Source organism: Fukomys damarensis, unplaced genomic scaffold (genome assembly GCF_012274545.1).
Source record: "Fukomys damarensis isolate Sample0158 unplaced genomic scaffold, DMR_v1.0_HiC HiC_scaffold_30, whole genome shotgun sequence".
NCBI lineage: Eukaryota > Metazoa > Chordata > Mammalia > Rodentia > Bathyergidae > Fukomys > Fukomys damarensis.
In genome coordinates this window covers 22,353,569-22,381,206 of record NW_022900942.1, presented here as the reverse complement: position 1 = coordinate 22,381,206, position 27,638 = coordinate 22,353,569, and the positions used below count along the sequence as shown (strand labels likewise).

Genomic DNA, 27,638 nt, shown 5'->3' with positions numbered 1-27,638 from the left:
GATTATTTTGATGTTACATCATTGCCTTTTCTCTTTTACTTTTCTTTTTAGTTTTATTTTAGGATTCCCTATTTTTAATGTTCATACAGAGATTTTTTTAACTGAAATACCGAATAGTTTCTTTGGTGTGAAAAGCTATAATAATACACAGGATCCTAATGAGATAATTAATAATGTGAAGTAGGAAGTAAAGGGCTAAAGGTGTAAGGAAAGTGGGAAGGGTGGGGGAAAGGTAATAAGGGAGAGGAAAAAAATATGAGAAACTGAAAAAATGGAAATAAAGTGTTTGTAAATGCGGAGGGGAGGAGGGGTGAAGGGAGGGCAGGGACCAGGGGAAAAATGAGAATCAAGACCTATTATGTAAAGGTACAGAATCCCAATGATGAATGTAATTGTATTGTATACCTAGATTGTACCAATAACCTCAATAAAAAGAAAAAAAATAATAAAAAAGAGTCCGGCCTCAATGTGTATCCATTTAGTTATAAATCTCTCTAGTTTCTCATTCTTTATGGCTGAGTAGTATCTGTCTATCTATCATCCATCTATCTATCTATGTATCTATGTATCTATCTATCTATCTATCTATCTATCTATCTATCTATCTATCATCTATCTACCTGGCCACATCTTCTTTTTCCAGTCTCCAGTTGATGGGCATTTGGGCTGTTTCCAAGTTTTAGTTATTACAAACTCTGCCACTATGAACATGGGTGCACATATATTACTATGGTATGATTCTTTAAATTCTTTTGGAAAGACACCAGAAAGGAAATAGCTCTAATCCTAGTGTTTTGAGATATCTCCATATTGATTCCCACAGTGGTTGCACCAGTCTGCACTCCCACCAATAATGGAGAGGGGTTTCTTTTTCCCCACAACCTTGCCAACATTTGTTATGGCTTAATTTCTTGATAGCAGTCATTTTTCCTGGGGTGAGGTGGAATCTCAGCATTGCTTTCATTTGTATCTCTTGAATGACCAGTGATGTTGAACATTTTTCCATGTTTATTTGCTATTTCTACTTCTTTGAGAAATGTCTATTTATTTCAGATGCCCGTTTTTGGATTGGGTGTTTAAATTTGGGAGGTCTAATTTTTTAAAGTTCTTTATATATCCTAACTTGGTCATTTCTGGTTCAGCACAGTTTTCACATGATTCATCCATTTTAGGTGTGTATTTATATCCCTATTTGATTCATTTTCTCATCTGTTTATCCATTTATCCTGTTGATAGAGCCTGCCTACCTGTATGACTGCCTTCTTTTCTTCTTGCCTTCCTATTACAAACAATACTGGCCCTTTTTATACAAGCTTCCTAATTTACCCTATATGATAACTATTCAAGAGGCTATTAAACTCTTGAAATGCACCAGGTTCAAATTGCGATGTGCAGCAGCTATAAAATAAACTCTTCAAGATCTTAGTATAAGAAAAGAAGATGTGGATTTTTTATAAAATGGAGTACTACTGAGCCATAAAGAATGAGAAAGTAGAGACATTTATAGCTAAGTGGGTGCACATTGAGGCCATACTCTTAGGCAAAATTAAAGGACACACATGTATAATTACCATGTAGTTTCTCTGGTGTGATAAACTAAAAGTGTAAATAAGAATCAAAATGTATAATTGATATTGTGTAATAAGAAGAACAGGTCTAAAAGTGTAGGGGACCTGGGAGGGGTAGGGGAAAGTTAAGAAGGGAAAAGAAAAAATGTAAGAAAAGGAAAAAAATTGAAGCCAAGTCTTTGTAAAAAGGGAAGAGTGGAGGGGTGAAGGGAAAGCAGGAGAATGGGAAAAATATAAGAACCAAGACCTGTCATGTAAAGGTACAAGATCCCAATGATGAATGTAACTGTATTGTATACCTAAAATGTACCAATTAAAATAAAGGAATGAATTTAAAAATCATTATTTTGGGAAATACAAAGTCTAAACTTTTTTATCATATAATAATAGTCTATACTTTTTATCATATAGATATACAACTAATATTTATTGTAATGATATGTTGAAATCATGATATATTGGATATGTTGGGTTAGATAGATTATAATAATAAAGTTAATTTCACTGTTTCTTTTTCCTTTTTATTTATTTTAAAACAGTTTTTTAATTAATTAATTTTTCTTGGTACATTTTAGATACACATAATGATGACATTCATTATGTGGAATTTGTACCTCTATGTGATATATTTTGATTGTTTTTTTTTTGCCCCTTTGCCTTCTCTTCTGCAACCCCTCTTCCCTTCCTTATTTATAAGAGTTTTGTTTCCATTATTTCTTCTATTATTTCTCCTTTTCCTTTCCCTTCCCCCATCCCTTATTGTCTTTCCTAATTGGACATTTTCTTCCTATTTTCCAATATCTATTATACATTTTGGTTCTTATTTACCTTTTTGGTTTCTCACAACAGAGAAACAATGTAACATTTAAACATGTTTGTCTGATTTAAGAGTATGGTCTCAAAGTGCGTCCATTTACCTAGAAATGTCTCAAGTTTATATTTCTTTATGGCAGAGTAGTACTCCATTGTATAAAAACACTACATCTTTATCCATTCATCAGTTTATAGGCATTTGGGCTCTTTGTAAGATTTAGCTATTACAAACGGATTGCTGCTATAAACATGGGTATGCCTGTATTGCTGTGGTATGATGCTTTTAATTATTTTGGGAACATACTAAGAAGAGGAATTGGGTCAAAGAAAGCCTCCAATTTTAGTTTTTTTAAAAAAAATCTTCACACTGATTTCTATAGTGGTTGCACCAATCCACATTCCCATCAACAGTGGAGAAGGATTCCTTTTTCCTTTCAGCCCTGCAAGTATTTGTTATTGGTTAATTTCTTAATAGCAGCCATTCTTTCTGGAGTGAGATGGAATCTTAGTATTGTTTTAATTTGCATGAATGACCAGGGATGTTGAAATTTTTTTCTTATATTTATTGGCTATTTCTAATTCTTCATCTAAGAAGGGTCTTTTCATTTCAGATGCCATTGGATTGGGTCTATAAATTTGAGAGGCTTGATTTTTTGGAGTTGTTAATATCTTCTGGATTTCCACAGGATCTGTTGTGATTTCACCCTTTCTATTCCTAATTGTATAGATTTGAGTCTTTTATTTCCTTTTATGATAGGTTGGCTAAGAGTATGTCAATTTTATTTACTCTTTCAAACAACTAACTCTTCAATTCATTGATTCTTCCTATTGTTTTCTTAGTCTCAGTTGCATTAATTTCTGATATTATATTTATAATTTCCTCCCTTGTTGGAGCTTTGGGCTTGACTTGCTCTTCTTTTTTTTAGAAGCTTGAGGTTCAATATTAGGTTGTTTATTTGAGCTCATTTTTTTCTGATGTGGGAATTTATTGCTATAAGTTTCTGTCTTAGGGCTGCTTTTGTTAAATCTTATAAGTTCCAGTTTGTTCTATTGGCATTATCCTTTCATTGTTGAAACAGTCCAATTTCTTCTTTAATTTCATCTGTGACCCACTGGTTGTTCATGAGGGTGATATTTAATTTGCATGTATTTATGAAGTATTTATAGTTTCTTTTGCCATTGGTATCCAATTTCATTGCACTATGGTGTAATAAGATTCATGGGATAATTTCAATTATTTTGCATTTACTTTAGCACATTATATGAGGCAATATGTGGTCTATTTTGATGAGCATCCCATGTGCAGCTGAGAAAAGTGTATATGTTGATGTAGGCTGGAACAATTTCTAGATATGTACTACATCTATTTCTTCACATGTTTGATTCAGTGCTACTATTTCTTTATTGTTTTTGTCTAGGTGATCTATTTGTGACAGTGGGGAATGGAAGTCCTGAATTAGAATTGTATTATTCAATTTTTCATGTCTATTAATATAGTTGTTCTATATAATTGGGTGTACTGGTATTTGGTGACTATATTATTATGATTGTTATTGTTAGTTTTACATTGTTTACAAGGATGGAGTGACCTTCTTTATCTTTCTTGTCAATTTTGGCTTGAAATCCACTTTGTCTGCAAATAGAATAGCTACCACTGCTTTTTTCCAGGTTCTTGTCACCTGAAATATTGTTTTCCATCCTCTGACTTTCAGTCTATGAATTTCTTTTTGAGTTAAATGTGTTTCTTTTATGCAGCATATTGTTGGATCTTGTTTCTTGATCCATTCTGCCAGTCTGGTTTTTGTTGTTGTTGTTTTGATTGGGGAATTAAGACTGTTTACCTTGATGGTCATAACCTATATTTATTGACTTATCTTTGCAATGTTATTTTCCTGTTGCTTGTTCCCTGTCTTTCCCCTCTGTTTAATTACTTGTCTTGCCTGGTGGATTCATTCTGTTTGGGTTAATGGAATTGTAATCTTTATTATCTCTTTCTAGAATGTCATTCGGAACATTTTTGAGTGCTGGTTTAGTTGTCATGAATTTCTTTAGGTGTTCTTTGTCATAGAAATATCTTATTTCTCCATCAATTTTGAAAGATAGTTTTTCAGGGTACATCAATCTGTGTTGGGGCTGTTTTCTTTTACAGTTTTAAATATTTCACTTCAAGCTATTAGATTGAGATTTTTTATTGGTCCCTTGCTATTTTTAAGAAATCTTTCTTTTCAAGATCACTAACTGCAACCCTGTGTTCTAGATCTGATATTCTGTCCTCACACTGGATCATTCTGTTGTACACCCTTTCAGTAGAGTTTTTATTCTCCTAAATATTTGATTGAATTTGTGTCATGGAATCCATTGCTTTCCTACATTGGTTTCCATCATTTTCATAAGCTCCTTTATTTTTTATTTGCATCTTCTCTAGATTCTTTAATCATACCCTTCATTATGGCCATCATCTCTGAAGTTTTCTGAGAAAATATTTCTGATTTGATTTTTTTCTAGAGCTGTATTTATTTGCTTTGTTATTTCTGTTATTACCACTTGATAGTCCAGGTGGGTTTAAATTATTCTGCCTCATTGCCTCCAGGATTTGCCTTTGTCATGCTAGAAGTGTGGCACTGCATCTTGCTTCCCATTCTTCTCAGTTTCTATTTTTTTCAGTTTAATTCCCACATTGATGCTTGTAAATTGTTTCTGGTAGGTATCTTTATTGCTAGTATTGTGAAACCTTAGGAAATGACTATTTCTCAGAGATGTCTTCCAGGTGTAGATGGATTTTGGGTTTTGATTCTCTCATAAGATCCTACTTCAAATTATTGGGGACAAGAATTTGCTGCCTACTTGGCTGAGTCCCTGGTTGTGTGGAACTATACTGTTTATGACTTTTAGATAATCTCAGTCTTGGCATACAAGGAAGAACAACTATGACTCATTGGCTAAAGTAGTACAATCAGTAATAGCAACAGCATCAAACACACCGTAGAAAATGACAGTCTGTGGTAACTATCAATTTGCCAACTTTAACCAAACGAGCAGGATTTGTAGTTATAGAAACAAATCTAAAACAAACCAGAAAAAATTTTTACAATAAATGTTCCCTCAATATGGGGATCTTACCTTCAGTAGAGAAAATCTGAAAGGGGCTGAGGCCAAAAATAGAGAAATAGAAGAGAAAGGAATTAAAAGCAAGACTGGAGGACAAAGGAAGATTATACAAGCTTTGGGAACTGGTGAGGAAGACAGGAGGAAAAGAAGGAAGAAATGGAAACAAAACAAAGACCAAATACTAGAAACAATGTTCTCATTTATATCTTGAACAATCAAGAAAAAGAGGAAAAATGGAAAATAGAAAAAAATGGAAAGAAAGGAAGCAAAATAGAAAATAAGTGTCCACTTTAGGGAATATCTCTACTGTCACCAATTGACAGAGAGGGCAGACAAGTCCCATGTGTGTGTTGAACTGATCCTAGCAAGGCAGCAGTTAAGTTATGGCAGTGGTAGATAATTTCAGCAAGTCTGGGCCTTTAGTTCCACTGAAATTCAGGCTGCTTCTGGTTTCTGGCTGAGAGGCTGGGACCCTTGTATTTGCAGCAGTCCAAGTGACTCTTACCAGCTTGAACTTGGCTCCCTGCTGACTTGGACTGGGCTCCTTGACCTTCTGCTGACTTGAACTTGGTTGTACCTGACCTGGATACTTAGAGCTGGTAGGTGGAGCCTACCCCAGCACTGTTCTGTGTTCTGAGTTCCCTGGGCCCCTTTCCAAAGTGGCTACTGGTGAATTTCCCTTTCCTGGGGGGCATTTGAATCTGAAAAACTCATCAGCCACTACAGTCCTCAGCACCAACTACCCTTTTCCAATGGTGTGGTTCTTCGTGGATGCCTCTGGGGTAATCATTAGTCACTGCGCCACTGCCAGTTTGAGCTGCCCATCACATGCTGCAAGCTGGGGCTCAGTTAGAAATTACTGTTTGTCTCATCCCTCCTCCTCATTGTGGTCCCTCTATTTAGCCCCCAGTGGGCTCTAATTCTCACTTCATGTCCTTCCTGGGTTCTGGGGACCCACTTCTCTCCTCCTCTTCCTTTTCCTCATGTTGCTTTATTTCAACATTAGAATACCAAATATTGGAGCAGCTATTTCGCTGATGCTTACCATTCTGCCATCTTTCTGGAAGTCTCCCAAAAATAGTCTTTTGAAATTGGGCATGATGGTGCATGCCTGTAATCCCAGCACTTGGGAGGCTAAGGCAGGATTGCTGTGAGTTTGAGGACAGCTTGGGCCATAGAGTGAGTTCAAGACTACTCTGAACTACTAGTGAGACTCTGTCTCAAAGAAAAAACAAAACAAAACAAAACAACAAACAAATAAAAAAACAAAACACCCCAAAGGAAAACAAAACAGCTTCACTGAGGTGAATCATACTTCATACAGTTGAAGTATTTAAAGCATACAATTCAGTGGTTCTCAGAGAAATATGAAACCATCATTACAATCAATTTTGGAACATTTCATTACCCCTAAAAAAGAAACTATAACCATCTGTAGTAATTCCACGTTTCTCCTCACTATTTTGGTTCTTACTAACCTTCTCCCCTCCAGCCATAGCCCTAAGCAATCACTTATCTACCTTCTGTCTTTACATTTTAGCCTATACTGAATATGGTTTATTTAAATTAATTTAATTGGTACATTTAATGTATACAATATCATGAAATTCATTGATGGAAATTTGAACCTTTACATAATCAATCTTGGTTCTTATTTTTCCCCATTCACCTGCCCTCCCTTCAATTCCTCCCTCCCTTCCCATCTACAAGGACTTTGTTTCAATTATTTTTCATTTTCTCATATTAATTCCATACCCTTCTTTCCTTTCCACTACCCCTCCAATTTCTTCACCTTTGTACCTTTTCTTTCTATTTCACACTATTATACCTTTTAGTCCTTATTTACACTTTCAGTTTCACACACTAGAGAAACTATTAGGTATTTACACATATAACATGTGTGTTCTAGTTATATCACTTGAGTATCACCTCAATGTGCATCCATTTGGCTAAAAATGTCTCTAATTTCTCATTTTTATGACTGCATAGTATTCCATTTACCCCCCCAAACGCAAAAAAACCCCAACAACACATTTTCTTTATCCAGCCTCCAATTGATGGGTAATTGGCCTGGTTCCAAGTTTTATCCAGTCTCCAATTGATGGATAATTGACCTGCTTCCAAGTTCTACCTATTACAAATTGTGCTGCTATGAACATGGGTCTACGTATATCACTGTGGTATGATTCTTTTAATTCTTTAGGAAAGATACCCACCAGGGGAATAGCTGGATCAAATGGGACTTCCAGACCTAGTTCTTTGAGGTATCTCCATATTGATTTCCACAGTGGTTACACCAGTCTGCAGTCCCACCAGCAGGGCAGCAAGGTTTCTCCTTCCCCTCAGCTTTGCCAGCATTTGTTATTAGTTGATTTTATGACAGCAGCCATTCTTTTTGGGGGAGGTGGAATCTCAACATTATTTTCTTTTTCATTTCTTCCCCCCCCATTGAGTTTATTGTACATTTTAGGTATACAGTTACATTCATCATTGGGATCTTGTACCTTTACATCATTTGCATTTCTTGAATGGCCAGTGATGTTGAACATTTTTTTACGTTTATCTGCTATTTCTATTTCTTTGTCTGAGAAATGTCTCTTCATTTAAGATGCCCATTTTTTGATTGGGTCTTTGAATTTGGGAGATCTGATTTTTTTAAGTTCTTTATATATTCTAGATAGTAGATCTTTGTCTGAGGAACAGCTGGTGAAAATTTTTTTCCACATTGTGGGATGTTTCTTCACACTGCTGATGGTTTATCTTGCTGTGAAGAAGCTTTATAATAATATAAGATCTGATTTGTTGATTGTGCTAGTTCATGCACAACTGAGATTTTGTTCATAAAATCTTTTCCTACACCAATGTCTTCAAGAGTTCTACCTAACCTCTCTTTCAGTTGGTTTAACATTTCTGTTTTAATATTTAGATATTTAATCCACTTCAATTTTAGTTTAGTGCATGGTGAGAGATATAGGCCTAGTTTTAATCATCAGCAAGTTGAAAGCTAGTTTTTCCAGCATAATTTACAAAAGAGGCTCTTTCCTCCAGTGAGGGTGTTTGGATCCTTTGTCAAAGATGAGGTGGCTGAGTGTGTCTGGAGTTGCTTCTGCATCTTCTAATCTGTTCTACTGTTCCTCAGGTATGTTTTTTTTTTTTTTTTTTTTTTTTTTTTTTTTGCCAGTACCATGCTGTTTTTATCACAGTAGATTTGTAGTATAGCTTCAAGTTGGGGATTATGATACCCTCTATGTCCTCTTTATTGTCTAAAATTGCTTTTGCTGTTCTAGGTTCTTTTCTGGTTCCAAATGAATTTTTGGATTGTTTTTCTAAAGGTCTGTAAAGTATGCTGCTTGGATTTCAATTGGGATTGTATTGAATCTGTATAGCAGTTTTAGTAGTATGGGCCATTTTCACTATGCTGATTCTTCCTACATAGGAAAAAGGGATGTCTTTCCAGTTTCTTATATCCTCTTCTATCCTTTTTTGGTAGAGTGCTGTAGTTTTCAGTGTAGAGATCTTCTGTCTCCTTGATTTAACTGATTCCTAGATCTTTCATTTTTTTGGATGGTATTGAGAAAGGAATAGTTTTCCCAATTTCTCTCTCAGTAAGTGTGTTATTTGTGTACAAGAAGGCTTTTGATTTTTGAGTGTTGACCTTGTATCCAGCTACTTTGCTAAAAGTGTCAATTAAGTCTAGAAGTCTTTTGGTGGAATTCTTTTGGCCTTCAATGTAGAGTATCATATTGTCAGTAAATAACAACAATTTAACTTCTTCCTTTCCTAGCTTTGTTGCTTCAATTTTTTTCACTTGTCTAATTGCTGTGGCTAATGTTTCCAGAACTATATTAAAGAGTAGTGGGCATCCTGGTCTTGTTCCTGATTTTAACATGAAGGTTTTTAGCTTTTGGCCATTTAATATGATGTTGGCTGTTGGTTTTTCAAAGATAGTCTTTATCAGGTTGAGATAAAGACCATCTACTCCAATTTTCTCCAGTTTTTATCATGAATGAGTGTTGAATTTTGTCAAATGCTTTTTCTGCATCTATTGACATGATAATATGATTTTTGTCCTTGACTCTGTTAGTATAGTGTATTACATTTATTGATTTACATATGTTGAACCATCCGTGTATCTCTGGGATAAATCTGACTTGTTCAGGGTGTATGATCTTCTTGATGATCTTCTGTATTCTATTTGCCAGTATCTTATTGAGGAATTTTGCATCTATGTTCATTAGGGAGATTGGCTTGTAGTTCTCTTTTTTTTGTTGGGTCTTTCCCTGGTTTGGGAATCAAAGTAACACTTGCTTCCAGGAATGAATTTGGAAGTATTGCATCCATTTCAATTTCATTAAAGAGTTTACAGAGTAGTGGTGATAATTCTTCTCTAACCATCTTGTACAATTCAGCAGTGAAGCCATCAGGACCTGGGCTTTTCTTTGTTGATAATGTTTGAATTACATTTTCCATTTCACTGAATGTAATGGGGGTGAGTAATTAGACTTTTAAAATCTTCTTCATTCAAATTTGGAAGTTCATATGTATCCAGGAATCTGTCTATTTCTTCTGTATTTTCCAATTTTTTAGAGTAAAGTCTTTTGAAGTAGGTATTGATGATCTGCTGGATTTCTGTTGGATCTGTGGTGACTTCAAGTTTTTCATTTCTAATTGCATGAATTTGAGCCTTTTTTAAAAATGTGATTGGCTAAAGTTTCATCAATTTTATTTATTCTTTCAAAAAACCAACTATTTGATTCATTGATTTTTTTTGTATCATTCTTTTAGTCTCCATTGCATTGATTTCTGCTCTCATCTTTATAATTTCCTCCCTTGTATGAGCTTTGGCTTAGTCTTGCTCTTCTTTTTCTAAGGTTAAGCATTAGGTTATTTATTTGAGCTAGCTCTGTTTTCATAGTATGGACATTTATTGTTTTGAATTTCCCTCATAGAACTGCTTTCACTGTGTCCCATAGATTCCTGTATATTGTATTGGCATTATCATTTAATTGTAGAAACTATCTAATTTCCTCTGTGACCCAATGGTTGTTCATCAGGGTATTATTTAATTTCCATGTGTTTGTGAAATTCCTGTAGGCTATTGATCTCCAGTTTAATTGCACTATGGTCTGATAACATACAAGGGATAATTTCAATTCCTTTGCATTTACTTAGGGATATTCTATGAGTTAGCATGTGGTCTATTTTGGAGAATGACCCATGTGCAGTGAAAAAGAATGTACATTCTAATTTTGTGTAGTGGAGCACTCTGTAGACATCTACTAAATACATTTGGTCTAAGATTTAGTTCAGTTCTGTTATTTTTTTGTTGATTTTTTTTGTCTAGATGATCTATCTATTTGTGACAGTAGAGTATTGAGGTCCTCCACTACAATTGCATTAGTGCTTATTTCATTTTTCATATCCATTAATATTCGTTTTGTATAGTTGGGGGCATTAGTATTTGGTGCATACATATTTATGATTGTCATTTCTTCCTCTTGTTCCCTTTATAAGGTTGTAGTGGCCTTCTTTGTCTCTCTTAATTAATTTTGGTTTGAAATCTACTCTGTCTGCAAATAAGATAACTACCCCTGCTTTTTTCTGTGCTCCTGTCACATGGAGAACTGTTTTCCATCATTTTCCTCTCAGTCTCTGAATTTCTTCACGGATTAAGTATGTTTCTTGTATACAGCATATTGTTGGATTTTGCTTCTAAATCCATTCTGCCAGCCTATTTCTTTTGATTGGTGAATCAAGGCCATTGACATTAATGGGTAGGCTATTCTGTATTGACTTTTCATTATCATGTTATTTTCCTATTGTTTGTTCTTTTATTTTTTTATTTTACCCTCTCTGCTTTTAATTTCTTGCCTTGGCTGGTATGTTTGCTCTGTTGGCCCTTATGTAGTTGTAGCCTTCATTTTCTTTTTCCAGGATATATTGTTTAGAAGTTTTTGGAGTACTGGTTTGGTGTTCATGAAATTTCTCAGATGTTCTTTGTTGTGGAAATATCTTATTTCCCCATCAGTTTTGAAAGATAGTTTTGCAGGACACATCAGTCTAGGTTGGAGGTTGTTCTCTTTTTGGACATGAAATATCTCAGTCCAGGCTCTCCTTGACTTGAGGGTTTCTGTTGAAAAGTCTGCTGTAATTCTTTGGGCTTTCCTTTCTGTGTGATTTCTTTCTTTTCTCTAACTTCATGTAGTATTTTGTTCTTCTGTTGGGTTTCCAGCATCTTGATTATTATATGTCTAGGTTTACATTTTTTTGATAATGGCTAGTTAGAGTCCTATATGCTTCACTTATCTGTATGTCAAATTCTTCCCCTCTGTTTGGGAAGTTTTTTTGTCATTAATTCTGTGAATAGCTTTTTTAAAAATGTCATTTGTACTTTCTCTAGCCACTTCATGGAATCCTATCAATCTCATATTCTTCTTCTTCCCATCATTTAGAAGTTGTTGGAAGAGGTCTCTCTTTTCATGGTCACTGACTGCAATCCTATCTTCCATATCTGAAATTCTATCCTCACATTTGTTCATTCTGTTGTGGATTCTTTCTTTAGAATTTTTAATCTCCTGGATATTTGTTTGAATCTGTTTCATGGATTCTATTTCTCTCCTATGTTGGGCATTCAAGGTTTCCATTTCTTTCCTATGCTTGGCACTCATGGTTTCCATCACGGTCCTGAGCTCATCTATTTTTTTTATCTGTTTCTGTTCTAGAGTCTCTAATCATGTCTTTCATTCTGCTCACCATCTCTGTGGTTATCTGGGAAATTATTTCTGTTTTAAATTTTTCTAGAGCCTCATGTATCTGTTTTGTTTCTTCTTTTGCTATTTATTGGTTTATGGTGTCCAGATGGTTGACTGTCAGACTTTTCCACCTAATTTCCCCCAGAGTTTAAATTTGGTGAGGTGAAAGTCTGTGTTTGTTCCTTGTTTAAATGTATTCTCATCTTTATTTTTGTTGTTGGTACTGTCCTTGATTTAATTCCTGGGCCAATATTTCAATCTTCCAGATGTAGCTGGTCTTTAGGGTTTGACTCTCTAATGATTCTGAGGCAATCTCATTTTCATTTTGCCAGGGAGGACAACTGATTAGATCAATCACAATACCTTAACCCAAATAATACAATCATCAACACAGTAGCATCAAGCATAGCTTAGAAAATGACAATTTCTGGTAGTTATTAATCTATCACCCTTAACTATGTGAATTAAATAAAAATCAAGGTTCAGCCCAAAGTAAGTTTATAGTGAATAAACTCTTCAATATATAGAGCCACTTTACCCTTCAGGATGGGGACTTACAAGGAGTTGGGGAGGGAGGGTAGATAGGATAGAGAAAGGTTAGAAGTGAGGTCAGAGGACACAGGAAGATGAAACAAACTCTAAGAAGCTGTTGAAAAGAAGAGAAGACAGAACAACATATAAACCAATATATGAACTGAAAAAAACAGCAGTAGGGAGGCTAAAGACTGTAATCACTTTCTTTAAAACTATTTGCAAGAGAGAAAAGGAAAAATAGAAGAAAAGAAAGGAAAGAAAATAAATTCAAATTAGGATAGGAAAAGGAACAAAAGGGGAGAGAAATGAAGATCAGTGTTGGGGGGGAAGAGAGAGAGAAGATAAGAAAAAGAAGATAAAAAGGAAAAATATGAGAAAAGAAAAAGAAAATATTTTAAAAGGATGAAAGATAAGAGAAAAATATTACTTTGAAAATAAAAATTACAAATAGAGGGCTCCTTCAGGGTGTGTCTCCTTTGACACAATAGTGTGGGCAAGATTATGCAGATGTAAGTTAATTAGTCTCAGCAAGCCAGCAGCTGTCTCCTAAGGTTCAGGCTGATTTCTGGCTGCAAGGCCCAAGTTGAGATCTTTGACCTCCTGCTGGATTGAACTCTGCAAGGTTCTACTGCAGATTCCAGCAGTCTTTCCCCTACAATTAGACCAGGTTCTGATGTGTGGTGCTGGTCCCTCCAACCTATCAACTATGGTGGTGTGGTGTGCCTTTATCACAGAGATTTTCTTCACTTTTCCAGTGGGCTTCAATTTTCACCTAGGAACCTCAGAGAAGGGACCTTTTTCTCTTGTTGTGGGGGTGGAACATGAACACTGCTGTGTTGTTGTCCAAACAACTGGGCCCCTCTGTTGTGCTGCACCAAAGGAGCGGGGCTTACCAGAGGGTCTCACACTTCTTCCATGCTCCTCTGTTGTTCTGTGCCACTACTGCCAGTCTCCTCAACAATTTGAATTTTTCATTTCTTAACTTTATTCCTTTTATTTCTTTCTCTTGCCTAGATGCTGTTGTGAACGTTTCCAAAACTATATTGAACAGGAGTGGTGATAATGGACATCCTTGTCTTGTTCCTGATTTTAGCATACAGGATTTCAGTTTTTGACCATTTAGCTTGTTATTGGCTACAAGTTTTTCATAGATGACTTTTATCAGATTGAGGTAGAGACCATCTATTCCAGTTTTCTGTAGGGTTTTTATCATGCATGGGTGTTGAATTTTTTCAAATGTTTTTTCTCCATCTATTGAGATGATCATATGGGGTTTTCATTGACTCTGTTAATTTAGTGTATTACATTTATTGATTTATATATGTTGAACCACTCTTGCATCCCTGGGATAAATCCAACTTGGTCAGAGTGCATGATCCTCTTGTTATCTTCTTTATTCTACTTGCCAGTATTTTATTTAGTATTTTTGTATCTATGTTCATTACTGAGATTGGCCTATAGTTATCTTTTTCAGTTTGGTCTTTCTCTTCTTTGGGGATCAAGGTGACGCTTGCTTCCAGGAATGAATTTGGGAGTATTGCTTCCTTTTTAATTTCACTGAAGAGTTTAAACAGAAGTGGCAGTAGTTCCTCTTAAATGTCTTATAAGTTTCAGCAATGAAGCCATCCAGGCCAGGGATTTTGTTCATTGGTATGTTTTATTACATTTTCAATTTCATTGATTGATATTAGGTCATTTAGAATTTTTAGGTCATCTTAGTTCTACTTTGTTAATTCATATGAATCTAGGAATCTGTCCAATTCTTCTTTATTTTCCATCTTATTGGCATAAAGGTTCTCAAAATAGGTATTGATGATCCTCTGGATTTCTGCTGGGTCCATTGTAATTTCACTATTTTCATTCCTAGTTGCATGAATTTGATCATTTTATTTCTTTTTTTGATAAGGTTGGCTAAGGGTTTGTCAATTTTGTTTATTCTTTCAAAGAACCAATTCTTGGCTTCATTGATTTTTTTTTTGTATTTTTCTTTTATTCTCCATTGCATTGATTATTGCTCTGATCTTTATAATTTCTTCCTTTGTATGAGCTTAGGGTTTGCCTTACTGTTCTTTTTCTAGAAAACTGAGGTTCAGCATCAGGTTGTTTGATTAACCTCCCTCTGTTTTCCTAATATGCATATTCAGTGTTATGAATTTCCATCATTGATTGTGTCCCCATAGATTCTGATATGTTATATTGTCATTGTCATTTAATTGTAGAAACTGTCTGATTTCATCTTTAATATCCTCTATGACCCATTGGTTATTCAAAGTGTGGTGTTCAATTTCCATGTGTTTCTGAAATTCTTGTTGTTTCTTTTACTATTGATCTCCAATTTCATTGCACTATAGTCTGATAATATACAGGGGATCACTTCAATTCCTTTGCACTCTTAGACATATGCTATGAGCGATCAAGTGGTCCATTTTGGAGAATGTCCCATGTTCAGCTGAAAAGAATGTGTATTCTGATTTTGTGGGGTGGATCACTCTGTAAACACCTGTTAAGTTGATTTGTTCAAGAGTTTGATTGCGTTCTAGTATTTTGTTGTTTAGTTCCTAATTGGTCTATCTAATTATGACAGTGGGATATTGAGGTTCTGTGACTACTATTGTGTTAGTGCCTATTTGATTTTTCATGTCCATTAATATTCATTTTATATAGTTGGGTGCAGTAATGTTTGATGCATATATATTTATGATTGTCATCTCTTCCTCTTGGGTTGTTCCCTTGACAAGGATGTAGTGTCCTTCTTTGTCTCTCTTAATCAGTGTTGGTTTGGAATCCACTTGATCTGCACAGAAGATAGCTACTCCTGCTTTTTTGGGCATGGAGTATTGTTTTCCACCCTTTAACTTCCAGTCTATGAGTTTCTTTTTGAATTAAATGTGTTTCTTGTATACAGCATATTGTTGGATCTTGCTTCTTGACCCATCTGTCAATCTATTTCTTTTGATTGGTATATCAAAGCCATTAACATTGATTTTTAGAAGTGATATATATTGACTTATCCTTCTCATGACTTTCTTTTTGTTTTATTTGCACCCTTTTCATTTAATTTCTTTTCATGCTGGATAGATTCATTCTGCTGGATTTTTGGGGGGTTGTGATCCTTATTATCATTTCCTAGGACATTGTTTAAAAGTTTTTGGAGTGCTGCTTTGGTATTCATGAAGTTTCTAAGGTGCTCTTTGTCATGAAAGTATCTCATTCCTCCATCAATTTTGAAAGATGGTTTTACAGGGTACATCAATTTGGGATGGAGGTTATTTTCCTTTATGGCTTGAAATACATCACTCCAAGCTTTTCGTGCCTTTTGGATTTGTGTTGAGAAGTCTGCTGTGGTTCTGATAGGCTTTCCTTTTTATGTGATTGGTTTCTTTTCTCTGACCTTGTAGAATTTTTTTCTGTTGGATTTCTGGAATCTCAAATATTATATGTCTATGTGTAGATTTATTTTGATCATGGCTAGTTGAAGACCTATATGCCTCACTTATCTGTATTTCAAATTGTTTTCCCTTACTTCAGAAATTTTCTGCCATTGCTTTGTGAACTTTTTTTTTTAAGGTCATCTGCACTCTCTCCTGTTTCTTCATTTACTGTGATGAGTCTCATATTATTCTTATTTTCATCAGGTAGCAGCTGTTGGATTGATTTCTCATGGTCCCTTCCAATTTTTTTTTCCCTTCTTACCTTTCCGCTACCTCTCCCACTTCCCCTACATCTTTAGACCTTTTTTTATATTACAGAAAATCAGTTATACATTTTCTAATTTTAAGAAATTTTTCTTTTCCTGGTCACTGATTGCAATTCTATCTTCTATATCTGAAATTCTATCTTCTTATTGTCTCATTCTGATGCATAAACTTTCAGTGGAGTTTTTTTATCTCTTGAAAATCTGTTCGCATCTGTTTTATGCATCCATTTGTTTTCTATGTTGGGATTCTTCATGTTCTTCAGCTTCTCTAGTTTTTTTTTTATCTGAGTTTGCTCTGAGTTTATTAATCATGTCTTGCACTATGGGCACAATCTCTGCTGTTATCTGAGAAATTATTTTTGACTTCATTTTTTTCCAGATCCTTTTTTTTTGCCAGTTCAGGGAGTCCAGGTGGTTGAGTATCAGAATGTTCCCTCTTGTTTCCCTTTGGGGTTGCCTCAAGTGATCCGGAAGTCTTGTTTTGGTACTTGTTTTCATGTCTTCTCATTTCAACAGATGCAGCCTGCTGTGCCTTTATTGAGACAACTTTTTGCTCACCCAATGGTCTTTAATTCTCAGCACACCAGCAGAGGCCTTTTCTCTGATGCTCACTGGTACACCAATTCCTGGGTTCAAATCACCAATGCAGTGGGGCAGGCCTCTTACTGAAGCTTGTGCACTTCTGCCTCTCTTTCTTGGGCAGGCCTTGGCTGAGCAGGTTTGCCCAAGCCTCTGGGGTTGTGGAAGATCCCTGGCTGCTATCTGCTTGTAGCAGTGCCTTTCTCTACCACACCACTGCTTCCTGGGATAAGCATACACACACCAATGCTATGGCTGAAGCTTGTGTGCCTGTGAAGCTCTTTCCTGGGTGGGCCTTGGCTCTGGATATGTTTTTTAAAAATCCCTCCCATCTAACTGTAATTACATTATCTGTTGATTAAATCTTCCCTTCCTTTTCTCCTCCTAAACACTTAAGCCTTTTGTAAATGACATTCTAATCTCTACTGCTATGATATTAACATTTTTACTGGTGATCATGTGAATTACATTGAAGAATTTCTAATGGAATGCAATTCTTTCATTTATGGGATAATCAGCTTGGTTATGATATTTTACAAATTATACATTGTTGAATTATACTTGCTAATATTTTGTTAGGAGTTTTGAAAAGTGTGTTTTATAAATGACATTAATCATAAGTATTTTTACTTGCAGCGTCCTTGTCCAGCTTTGGTATCAAAGTAACACGAGAGTCTTAAAATGAGTTGGGTATTATTTCCTCTTTTTTTTTGTTCTCTGAAAAAACTTGTATATAGCTCATCTTATTTATTAGATAGAATTCACAATAAAACTATCTTGTCCTGGTGATTTTTTTCTTTTTTTTTGTGGTTTAGGTTTTTGTTTACTTATTGAATTTCTTAAAGAAGACGTATTTTCATTCCCTTCTCACTTCCCTTTGTGTATATTCTATAAATACTTTGTAGTTATCATTGCAATTACACACAAAAACATTAAACTCATAAGAATCTATTGTTTTAAGCTGATAATCACTCAACTTCAATCACATATAAATATTATTTATTTCTTTTTTTATTGTATCTTGATCTTTCATAATAGAACTACCTATGGAGAACAGAAATTACAACTTAAAAATTAAATTTAATATTGTTATTACATGTTTACAATTCAGGCAGCTTACAGTCATCTTAGGGAGTGGTTACATGTGCATATTACAGCTTTTTTCCCTCCTCATTCCCTTCCACTTTCCTCTTCTCCATTTCCCCTTCTCTGGTTCCTTTATCATCTTTTTCATATTTGTTGATATTATTTGTGTTAGCTCATCTTTCATCATATAGTATTTACATTGATTGGAGTTACTAGGATCCTGTTATGGCACAACTTTTTCATTTCTTTTCATCTCTGATCTTTTTTTTTGTGGTATTGGGGGACAATTATCCTTTTCGTATTGCATATTTATTAATATAGATTCATAATTTGTTTTATACTTTAAAAACTTCTACACAAGATTAAAAGTGATTCATTCAGCTATATTATAATAATATTTATTTATATACTTATGTTCCCCAAGTTTTATATTTTGGTATAGTTTTTGTGCTGTTGTTTATCCCTCATTTCAACTGAAAGACTATATTTTACATTTTGTGTAGAGCAAATCTAGTGTGACAAAGTCTCTTTGTTTTTCAAGGACAGTTTTAATGTATTCTTGGATGGTGACTTTTCTTTCAGTATATTGAATATATCATCTTATTCCCTCCTCATTTTTAAGGTTCTACTGAGAAACCCTGTATGAGCTAGTAGGAACTCCCTTGTATGTTGCAAGATGCTTTTCTCCTGCTGCTTTAAAAATTCACTTTTCATGACTTTTGATAGTTTATGACATTATAGTAGACTTCTTTTTAGCTTTTCAAGTTTATTGATCTTTAAATTTGTATTTCCAACTGTTTTCTCTTATTTATGACATTTACAATCATTTCTTCAAGTAAGCTTTCTTTATTTTTCTCTTTTATTCCTTCTGAGTCTTTTATAATATATATGTTGTTCCATTTAAAGTATCTTTAAGTCCCTTAGGCTCTCTTTACTTTTCTTCATTCTTTTTTTTTCTTTTTCATCCTGTGCTTTGATAACTTTAAATGTCTTGTCTTTCAGTTCATAGATTCTTTCTTCTATCTAGTCAGATCTGCCTGTTGATTTTCTCTAGTGAATTTCTTTCAATTAAGTTCCAGAATTTGATTTATTATTCTTCATCATTTCTCTCCACTAACAGTATAATTTATTTATTCATTGTTTTCCTTATTTTGTTTAGTAGTTTATCTTTTCTCTTTGAATTTATTGAATGCCATTATGATAGTTATTTAGAATATTTTTTCTGGTAATTCATATATCTTTACTTCTTTAAGGTCAGTTTCTGTAGATTTGATTTGGTTCTTTGGTTTGGTTAGGTTCCTTTGCTTATTTGTATTCCTTCTTACCTTCTGGTGCTCTTTGTCATTTGAAAAATTGTCCACCTCTCCTGTGGTCTGATTTATTATAGATGGAATTTTCTCTAATCAGACCAGCTAGAGATTCTGGAGACCTCTCAAACCTTGGCAGCTGAGGTTATGTTTTCTTGGGCCTTGTGTTTGTAGTATATTAATTGAAGAGGTTTGCTGCTTTTTCCTTAGGAGTTCTCTCCTGGTTCTTCTGTACTATGTCAGCCTTTGATGCACATTGATCACTTTTATTCTCAGGGGTTCTAAACATATGTCCTTTTCCCTAAAGAATTTAAATTCAGAAAATACAGCGACCACTCCCTCAGATAGCCCTCTTGGAAGTCAGAATGTTGGATATATGTTCTAATCTTCTGTTTCCATACTCAAGGAAGAGTTGGGCATTTTTTCCCATTTTTACAGTGCAATATTGTGGGGTGGGGTAGATGCTGTCAAGTTGTGTTTGCTTTTGCTTATTTTTGAAGCAATGTTTAGCTGCATGTTGAATTCCAGGTTGATATTTTTGCTAAGTCGTTTGAAGATATCATTTGATTTTATTTTTCTAATGTTTCTTGTTGATAACAATGCTTAACTGGCATCATTAATAAGTTAATGGGGGCTGCTTGACCTTTTGATTGAGGGTAAAGAAGAAGATGAAAGAATAATAAAGAACAAAGAATTTGTTGGGAAAGTGGGAAGGGTAGGGGAGAACTAATAAGGGAAAAAAATATGAGAAAATGGAAAAACGGAAATGAAGTGTTTGTAAAGGGGGAGGGGAGGAGGGGTGAGGGAGGGAAGGGACAAGGGGAAAATATGAGAACTGAGACCTGTCATTGTAAAGGTACAAGATCCCAATAATGAATGTAACTGTACTGTATACCTAAAATGTACCAACAAAAAAAGAGCAAAGAATAAAGAAATAAGAACAAATTTCAGCTTATTACTATGGAGGCCTGAGGATTTTAGTGCTCTCCTGGCTAAGACCACAAGTCTCAGACTTATTAGTATTTATTGATTACACAACATAGCAAAGGGAATAAAAGCAGATGTAGGGAAGAGCAGGACTAAGGCACTAATGATCCAGGCTTGGAAAAGGGAGCAATGGTGTATTCTTGTTAAGGACAGGACATAGTAAGCAAACCACTTATGCTACCTTACAAGTCATAGTTGACAAGCCACCTGTATTGCCTTTAGCGAATGTTTGATCTGGCAGAATGGCTGTACAAAGTCATAAATCCTCAGCTGTAGTTTCATCTTGCTATCAGAGACATCACAATCTCATCGATCATTGAGATCTCAATTGTGACCATTGGTACAGGGAATTCTGCTTCCGTATGGCAATTGAAGCATCTTCTAGCAAGTCATTTAGGCTTTGGATTGACTCATAATTTTAATCAATAGATGAATTATAAGCCAATTCAATAAAATGTTTAAGACCTGCTCAGCACAGTTTCAAGCTGTTCTCCTAGAAAAAGTAATCCAATTTGGATCGTATTAAAATTTTGGTCATTGTTTTTTTTGTACCGGGGATTGATCTTGGGTCCTTGCACTTGCAAGGCAGGCCACCAAACCTCTGAGCTAAATCTTTGGCTGGTCATTGCTTTTAGTGTTCCTAAATTTAACTACAATGTATCTAGGTGTGGATTTCTTTTATTTACCATGACCTTGGTTTGTTGTGATTTCTATGCATGAATATTCAAATTTTCATCAATTCTAGAAATTTCTCAGACACCTACTTTTTTGAATAGTTTGTGTTCTCCAGTCTTTCTTGCCTTTAGAAGAATTCTAGAATTCTTTTTCTATTGTGTAGATTTCTTAATTTAATACATATTCTCATTTTTTTGCTTTTGTGCTACACTCTCAAAAAATTAACTCAGTCATTAACTCACTAATTTAATAGTATTTAACAGGTTGTTTAACCATCCATTAAGCTTTTATGTTCAATATTTGTTGAATGTTTATTTCTACGAGTTATGGTTGATCATTGAGGAAACTTAAAATGTTTCTTAAACATATTTTAGATAGTTCTTTGGTTTATTCATGATTTTTAATTTTAGAATATGAGTTCATATTTTCCTAATAATATGGAAGTCCATGAAACCTGAGATGTGGTTACCTTTCTAGTAGAGTTTCTTTTTTTTTCTGGATAAAATCCTGGGATGTTACCAATCCAACCAACTTCAATTTATTTAAACCCAAAACATGTTTGACAGCAGGTTTTGCCCTTTCCCCCAATTTACAGGTGGACTCAGTTACAAATTGCTCATTGGAGAAATAATACCTACATCACTCTTTTCTTCTCAAAGGCTCCAGTATATCGATCTACTTGTAGTACATTTCAGTTAACCTGAGAGGTCAAAAAATGATTATTAACCTTTTACAGGCTCCTAGTTATCAGGAAGTAACTGAAGGTATAATTTAGCTTCAGAGATTTTGATAGAACACCAGTCACACTTTTACATTTTCAATCTGAATGTCCTCAGATATTCATTGATTTTTCATAAAAATGTACAGAGTGTCTATTATTCGTTAGTTACTAGTCTAGGCATTGAGCAACTGGAGAAGAAATAGAGAAAACAATTGAATGAGGTAGCCAACCCATGGACCTCATATTGTTGAGAAAGATGGCCTTTATATATCAGATACAAACAGAAACAGTTCATTGACTTCAAAACTAAAATGCCTCTTTTTTGTGTTTTCTGTGAATAAGACTGGACAGCATTTAACAGGCAATGGAATAATGTTTCTCTGTGCCCCATGGAACCATTCTGAATCAGCTGGCTCTGCCATGGAACACACCTCAGCCTTAATGCAAACACTGATGAATCCTATAGAAATATGTATAAATTACCTACCCTCACAAGCACAGTGATAAATTTATTGTAGTTGAATTTGTAACTCAACTTACTCCACTATGAGTTATTTTTCTTATTCATTATCTAGAACAGAAATTTCTAAACTTTAGTGGATAAAACTTATCTGGGGGAATCATCTACTTAAGATCTTAGGGTCTCTGGGTAGATAAAAACAAATGCATAAAACATGTAGTTGGCAATTATGTTTCAAAGCAAAAGCACAACCTGAGTCAGGAAAGAAAAAGCTGTGGTGTTGTGCTGGTGGAGAAAACTTCTCTGTGGAGCTGATATTTATCATGACTTACAATATATATGGTTTTCTAAAAGCCAGCTAACATCCAGGGGTCACACCGAACCCATAGACTGCCCTCAATGGCATCCAACTGAGAGAAAACGCAGTGGTCCCATTCTCTTGAAGGAGAATTTAGTCTTGGTTTTGTCAAGATAACCCACTGAATTTTGGTCTTGATTTTGAAGATTGAGAAGACAGAAGAGATACATCAGCAATTCCAGAAGTTTTTGACTGAAATAAGAAAACTCCCTGATGACTATGAATTGTACATAGCCAACAGACTATTTGGAGAAAAAACATACCTCTTTCTTCAAGTAAGTTTTGCTATGTCCAGCACATCTCTGAGTGGCAGTCTTGAGTTACCAAATTGTTCTGTCAGGACAGGGGTCCTGGGGCTTTTTCCAAAGTTAGCTGCCTGGTTCTGTTGACATCACTGGTGGTCTTTCTGGCCTGCTCACCAGATATTCAACTTCTTTTAAATCCTGATAATCGGAACTTGAATTTAGCCTTAATCCTATTGTACCATCATAAAATTATGCCTGGAGATACTCAAAGTGACTTTTCCAGAGTCTAAAAGTTTTCCTTTTGACATTACTTCTCCTGAAGAATAGAAAATTTTATTTAGGGCGTGGTGGTGCATACCTGTAACTCCAGCATTCAGGAGGCTGAGGCAGTAGGATCGCTGTGAGTTTGAGACCAGCCTGGGCTAAATAGTGAGTTCCAGGTCAGTCTCAACTACATTATTTAGAGATGCTAGCAATTGAAAAAATTACTTAAAAACCTCTTTCTATTTCTTTCTCGTTTCTCCTAAAGAAATATTTAGATTATGTTGAGAAATATTACCATGCATCTCTGGAACCTGTTGATTTTATAAATGCAGCTGAACAAAGTCGAAAGAAGATTAATGCTTGGATTGAAAGCCAAACAAATGGTACAGTATGGGTGGGTCACTCATCACACAGACACTTCCTAACCAGCTTCTAGGGCTTGACACCACATGAGCCTCAGGTTGACCAGTTTTGGGAAGGAGCTTAAGAATGGGTTTTGCAAGGATGAAAAGGCAGAGATGGGTAAGAGGGGTATGCGAAGGCACTGCAGATGATGGAACAGTCACAGAAAATGTAGAGGTTTAAGGAGAAACAGGGAGGGGACCACAAAAATTCAACTATAGGGAAACCATAAGGGGAAATTGTTTGCCTCTGGATTGCAATGTCTTTGGTGTTCCACATACTGAGCTCATGGCTGTCTTCAGCTTACTATTTCCTTTATATCAAAGACTTTATTTCTGAGCCTGAGTCCATAATGAAACTGTCTAGAGGGTTTCCTCCTCTTCGTTAAGTGAGTTCTCCCTTCAAGACCTGTCTCTGCTGCCTATAGTTGGGGCCACCTGCGCACTGTTTCCATTTACACATTATGCAGGCCTGACACAACTTTTATCTCCACGTACAGCAAAGAATTTGATTAATTCCTCACCTCATTCTCGACTTCTCATTTCTGAGCATGAGCAAAACACATATGAAATTCTGGAGAGAAATGTTAATGTGGAAATAGACCATGAGGAGCAACAGCTGATACTTAACATTTGTATTCCAATTATCAAAGAAGTCTCTGGTAATAGAGACTGTACATTTCTTCATTTTTTATCCAGAGAAACAAAATGAAAAGAGTCATAAAATAAAGGGTCTATCAAAAGGCTCACTGAACAGTATTTTTCAGAATTTAGTGTAGGATGGATTAAGCCCAGAACCCAAAATATCAACTCCTTTTCCTAAATCTCCTATCTCTAAATCTCAAGTGGAAACTCTATTGCATTGGTAAGAATAACAGCTAACACTGAATTCTTATGATATGCCAGACAGTGTTTTGAAATTTATTTACTCCTTTCATCAGTCTATAGAGCAGATTTTATTCCTGTTTTACAGATGTGGAACTGAGGCACAGAGAACATAAATAGATTCTCAGCTGATGGGGGCAAACTAGATGCAAACAAAGTCAATCTGACCCCAAGCCTGAATACTAACCACCAATCTCAATTTATTTAGTGGGATGATTAGGCAGTGGACAATGTAAGAACGCCTGCTGATTGTGTCAGCAATCTCTTTGTCAGCAACGCCTTCTGGTGCTAATCTGGCTAAGCTTATAATGATTTATCAAGTCCCTCTGTATCATATCTACCACACATATCTTTTGTCATTTGGAAGTTGGGTCAATCTTTTTTATCTGTTTGCAGAAAAAATCAAGGACCTGTTTCCAGAACACTCTCTGAGTAGCTCCACCAAGTTGGTGCTGATAAATGCAATTTACTTGAAAGGAAAGTGGGATAGGGAGTTTAAGAAAGAAAATACCAAGGAGGAGAAATTTTGGCTGAATAAGGTATGATTTTTTATTGATATGATGTGCTTATACATTGCCTTAGTTACTTTTCTCATTGCTGGGATGAGATACCTTACACACCAAATTAAAGGAGGAAAAGTATCTAGCTCACAGTTTATATAGGTTTCACTCCATAATTGGCTAGCTCCAAGGTAGGGTGAATGGCAGATAGGCATCTCAGAGGAGAAAGAGTTTGTGGCAGGCAGAAGGTCGCAAGGCAAGCAAAGGTCAATTTCAGCTCTTTTTATTCCTTATATCTTATCCAGGCTACTTAGGGCAGGCAAGACTCACACCCTTAGCACTGCACCACTGATCAATCCCAGCACCACACATTCTAGATCCAGTCACCTCTGAAAAATCCCCACCTATGATAGCATTAGGCAATATAAATTAATATAATACAAATATAAATACACATATGCAATATAAATTCTAGTTGTATCTGAGCAAATGTACACTTTTAGATAGCTTTTGTAACTCTAACCTTTAGAATTTTTTTACATTGAATTATTTCAGTGAGCTACTTTGTATGTCTTATGCCTTTTGTTTTATGTCTTTGACATTGTGTGCTCTGTTGATTCATTGCAGAGTACAAGTAAATCTGTACTGATGATGACACAGTGCAATTCCTTTAGCTTTGTTTTTCTGGAGGACTTGCAGGCCAAAATTGTGGGAATCCCTTATAAAAACAATGACCTCTGCATGTTCGTGCTTCTGCCCAATGACATTGATGGTCTGGAGAAGGTAAACCTCTTGCATCTCCTTATTCTCGCTTTCCTATTCTGAGAAGTTGTGTCCCACCACTTTCACTGGGTGAGCTTGGAAACAGGGCATCTGAATAGAAGCTGCTGCCAGACAGTGTCCAATAGAAAGTATTTCAGTGTGCAGCAGCTATAGCTGGCTAATATGGAGCATTAAATGGTATCAGGCTTATTGAGAATTAGCAGTATGAAAATATTTTGGGGTGAGCCAAAATGAACATTTAAGCTTATGTGGGAGTTCTTCAGAATGGATGATATCTGTGGACTCTTTCCTTGGGGAAAAAAATTTACACATATGGAGCAAATTTTATTTGACCTTTTGAGTTTTTCTTTGGTCTGTAGTCTTGAAGCAATTCACTTAGAACCACCCACTATTTAGTTACATTAATGCAGCACTACAGAAACCAGAAAGACTTTATTTCAAATTTTTGCCCCTTTAGCAGCTTTCTGATGGTTGAAGTTTCTTAACTTCAATCTCAATATTTTCTCAGCTCTAAGTTGGGCTCTGTGGTGCTTAATGTATAGTATGGTAATGTTGGGGAAATGTATTCTAGAATGGGCTGAGGACGTAGAAAACAATAGATGACAGCTGCTAAGTGATTAAAATATTAGATTTGGCTGGTAGTCTTATAAGTTTGGAAACATCTTGGGACAGTAAAACAATATTTATATTCCGATTCAAAAACCTCAAGTGTGGGAATTACCCTAAGGAGATAATGCAGAAGACAAAAGCTGGCTTTCTTAGTCAAATCAGTAATTTCAGTATTGAATAACTAGAATACCTAGTTTGAAATTCATACTAATTGATATTTCTGTATCTGCAATATTTAGAAGCATCTATCATAACACCTGATGCATACTAAATGTTTGTAAAGTGAACAAATAGATGAAAGTTGTCTAAAATTTGTAAATTTGTTGGGAACAGTACTTAAAAGTTTGAAGATATTTAGGAGAGATATATGGCCTTGTGACAACGTTAAGTTTTATAATAGATATTCAATGTGATGGAAACTGCAAAAACTACAGAAGGATGGAAAAAATGAAATTCATTTCATGTGGTTGAGTTTTCATGTATACCCAGATAATTTAAATATAGAAATAACATTTGCCTACTATATAAAAGCAATAGTGTAGTAAAATAAAATTTTACTTATTACTAAAAATACTTTCTGATACACATCAAGTATTGCACAGTTTTAAATTTTTATGGATAATCATGATAATCTGCCCTCTTTTTCTTTCAAAAATAGATTATAGATAAAATAACTCCTGAGGAGTTAGTAGAATGGACCAACCCTGGGAAAATGGAAGCAAGAAATGTGAGTCTGCACTTGCCCCGGCTTGAAATAGAAGACGGTTATGACCTGGAGCGTGTCCTGGTGACCATGGGGTTAGGAGACACTTTCAGCCAGTGTGAGGCAGGCTACTTAGGGATGTGCCTGAAATCAGGGCTGGAGGCCCAGAAGTTCCTGCACAGGTCCTTTCTGGAGGTGACTGAGGAAGGCACGGAGGTCACTGCAGCCACTGGTATGGCCTTTACAGTCTCTTCAGACTCAAGCTGTGAATATGTTCATTGTAATCACCCTTTCTTGTTCTTCATCAGACACAATGAGTCCAGAAACATCCTCTTTTTTGGGAGATTTTCTTCTCCTTAAAACAATCAGGGAAACAGGCAGGCATTGTGGCATAGGCTTGTAATTTTAGTACTCTGGAAGACTGAGGCTGAAAGCTCTCAAGTTGAAGCCCAACCTGTGCAACACAGTGACTTAGCAAGACCTAATCTCAAAATAAAATTTTTTTAAAAGGGCAGGGGATGGCCATGAGCTTAATCCCCAATTCAGGAGGCAGATAGGATGGGGAGGTAGGGGGATGAGGGGTGGGGGAGGTTATGGTCTGTC

The 27,638-nt window shown here is 35.4% G+C and overlaps 1 protein-coding gene across 4 annotated transcripts in view; it reads left to right on the top strand.

Annotated features, from left to right (window-relative positions):
• The window catches only part of Serpinb13 (serpin family B member 13), a 31,603-nt gene extending 4,208 nt beyond the window's left edge, over positions 1-27,395 (top strand). For 2 of the 4 annotated variants that reach the window (XM_010644882.1, XM_019210781.1), the window contains exons 3-7: positions 22,792-22,920; positions 23,420-23,537; positions 24,837-24,979; positions 25,568-25,723; positions 26,991-27,395. In XM_010644882.1, the coding sequence (XP_010643184.1) occupies positions 22,792-22,920; positions 23,420-23,537; positions 24,837-24,979; positions 25,568-25,723; positions 26,991-27,395 (951 nt within the window). Of the gene's footprint in view, positions 1-3,328; positions 3,332-22,791; positions 22,921-23,419; positions 23,538-24,836; positions 24,980-25,567; positions 25,724-26,990 lie in introns of all 4 variants that reach the window. The other 2 variants (XM_010644881.1, XM_033757596.1) reach the window with 2 other exon arrangements.
• The last annotated feature ends 243 nt before the right edge of the window (positions 27,396-27,638 follow it).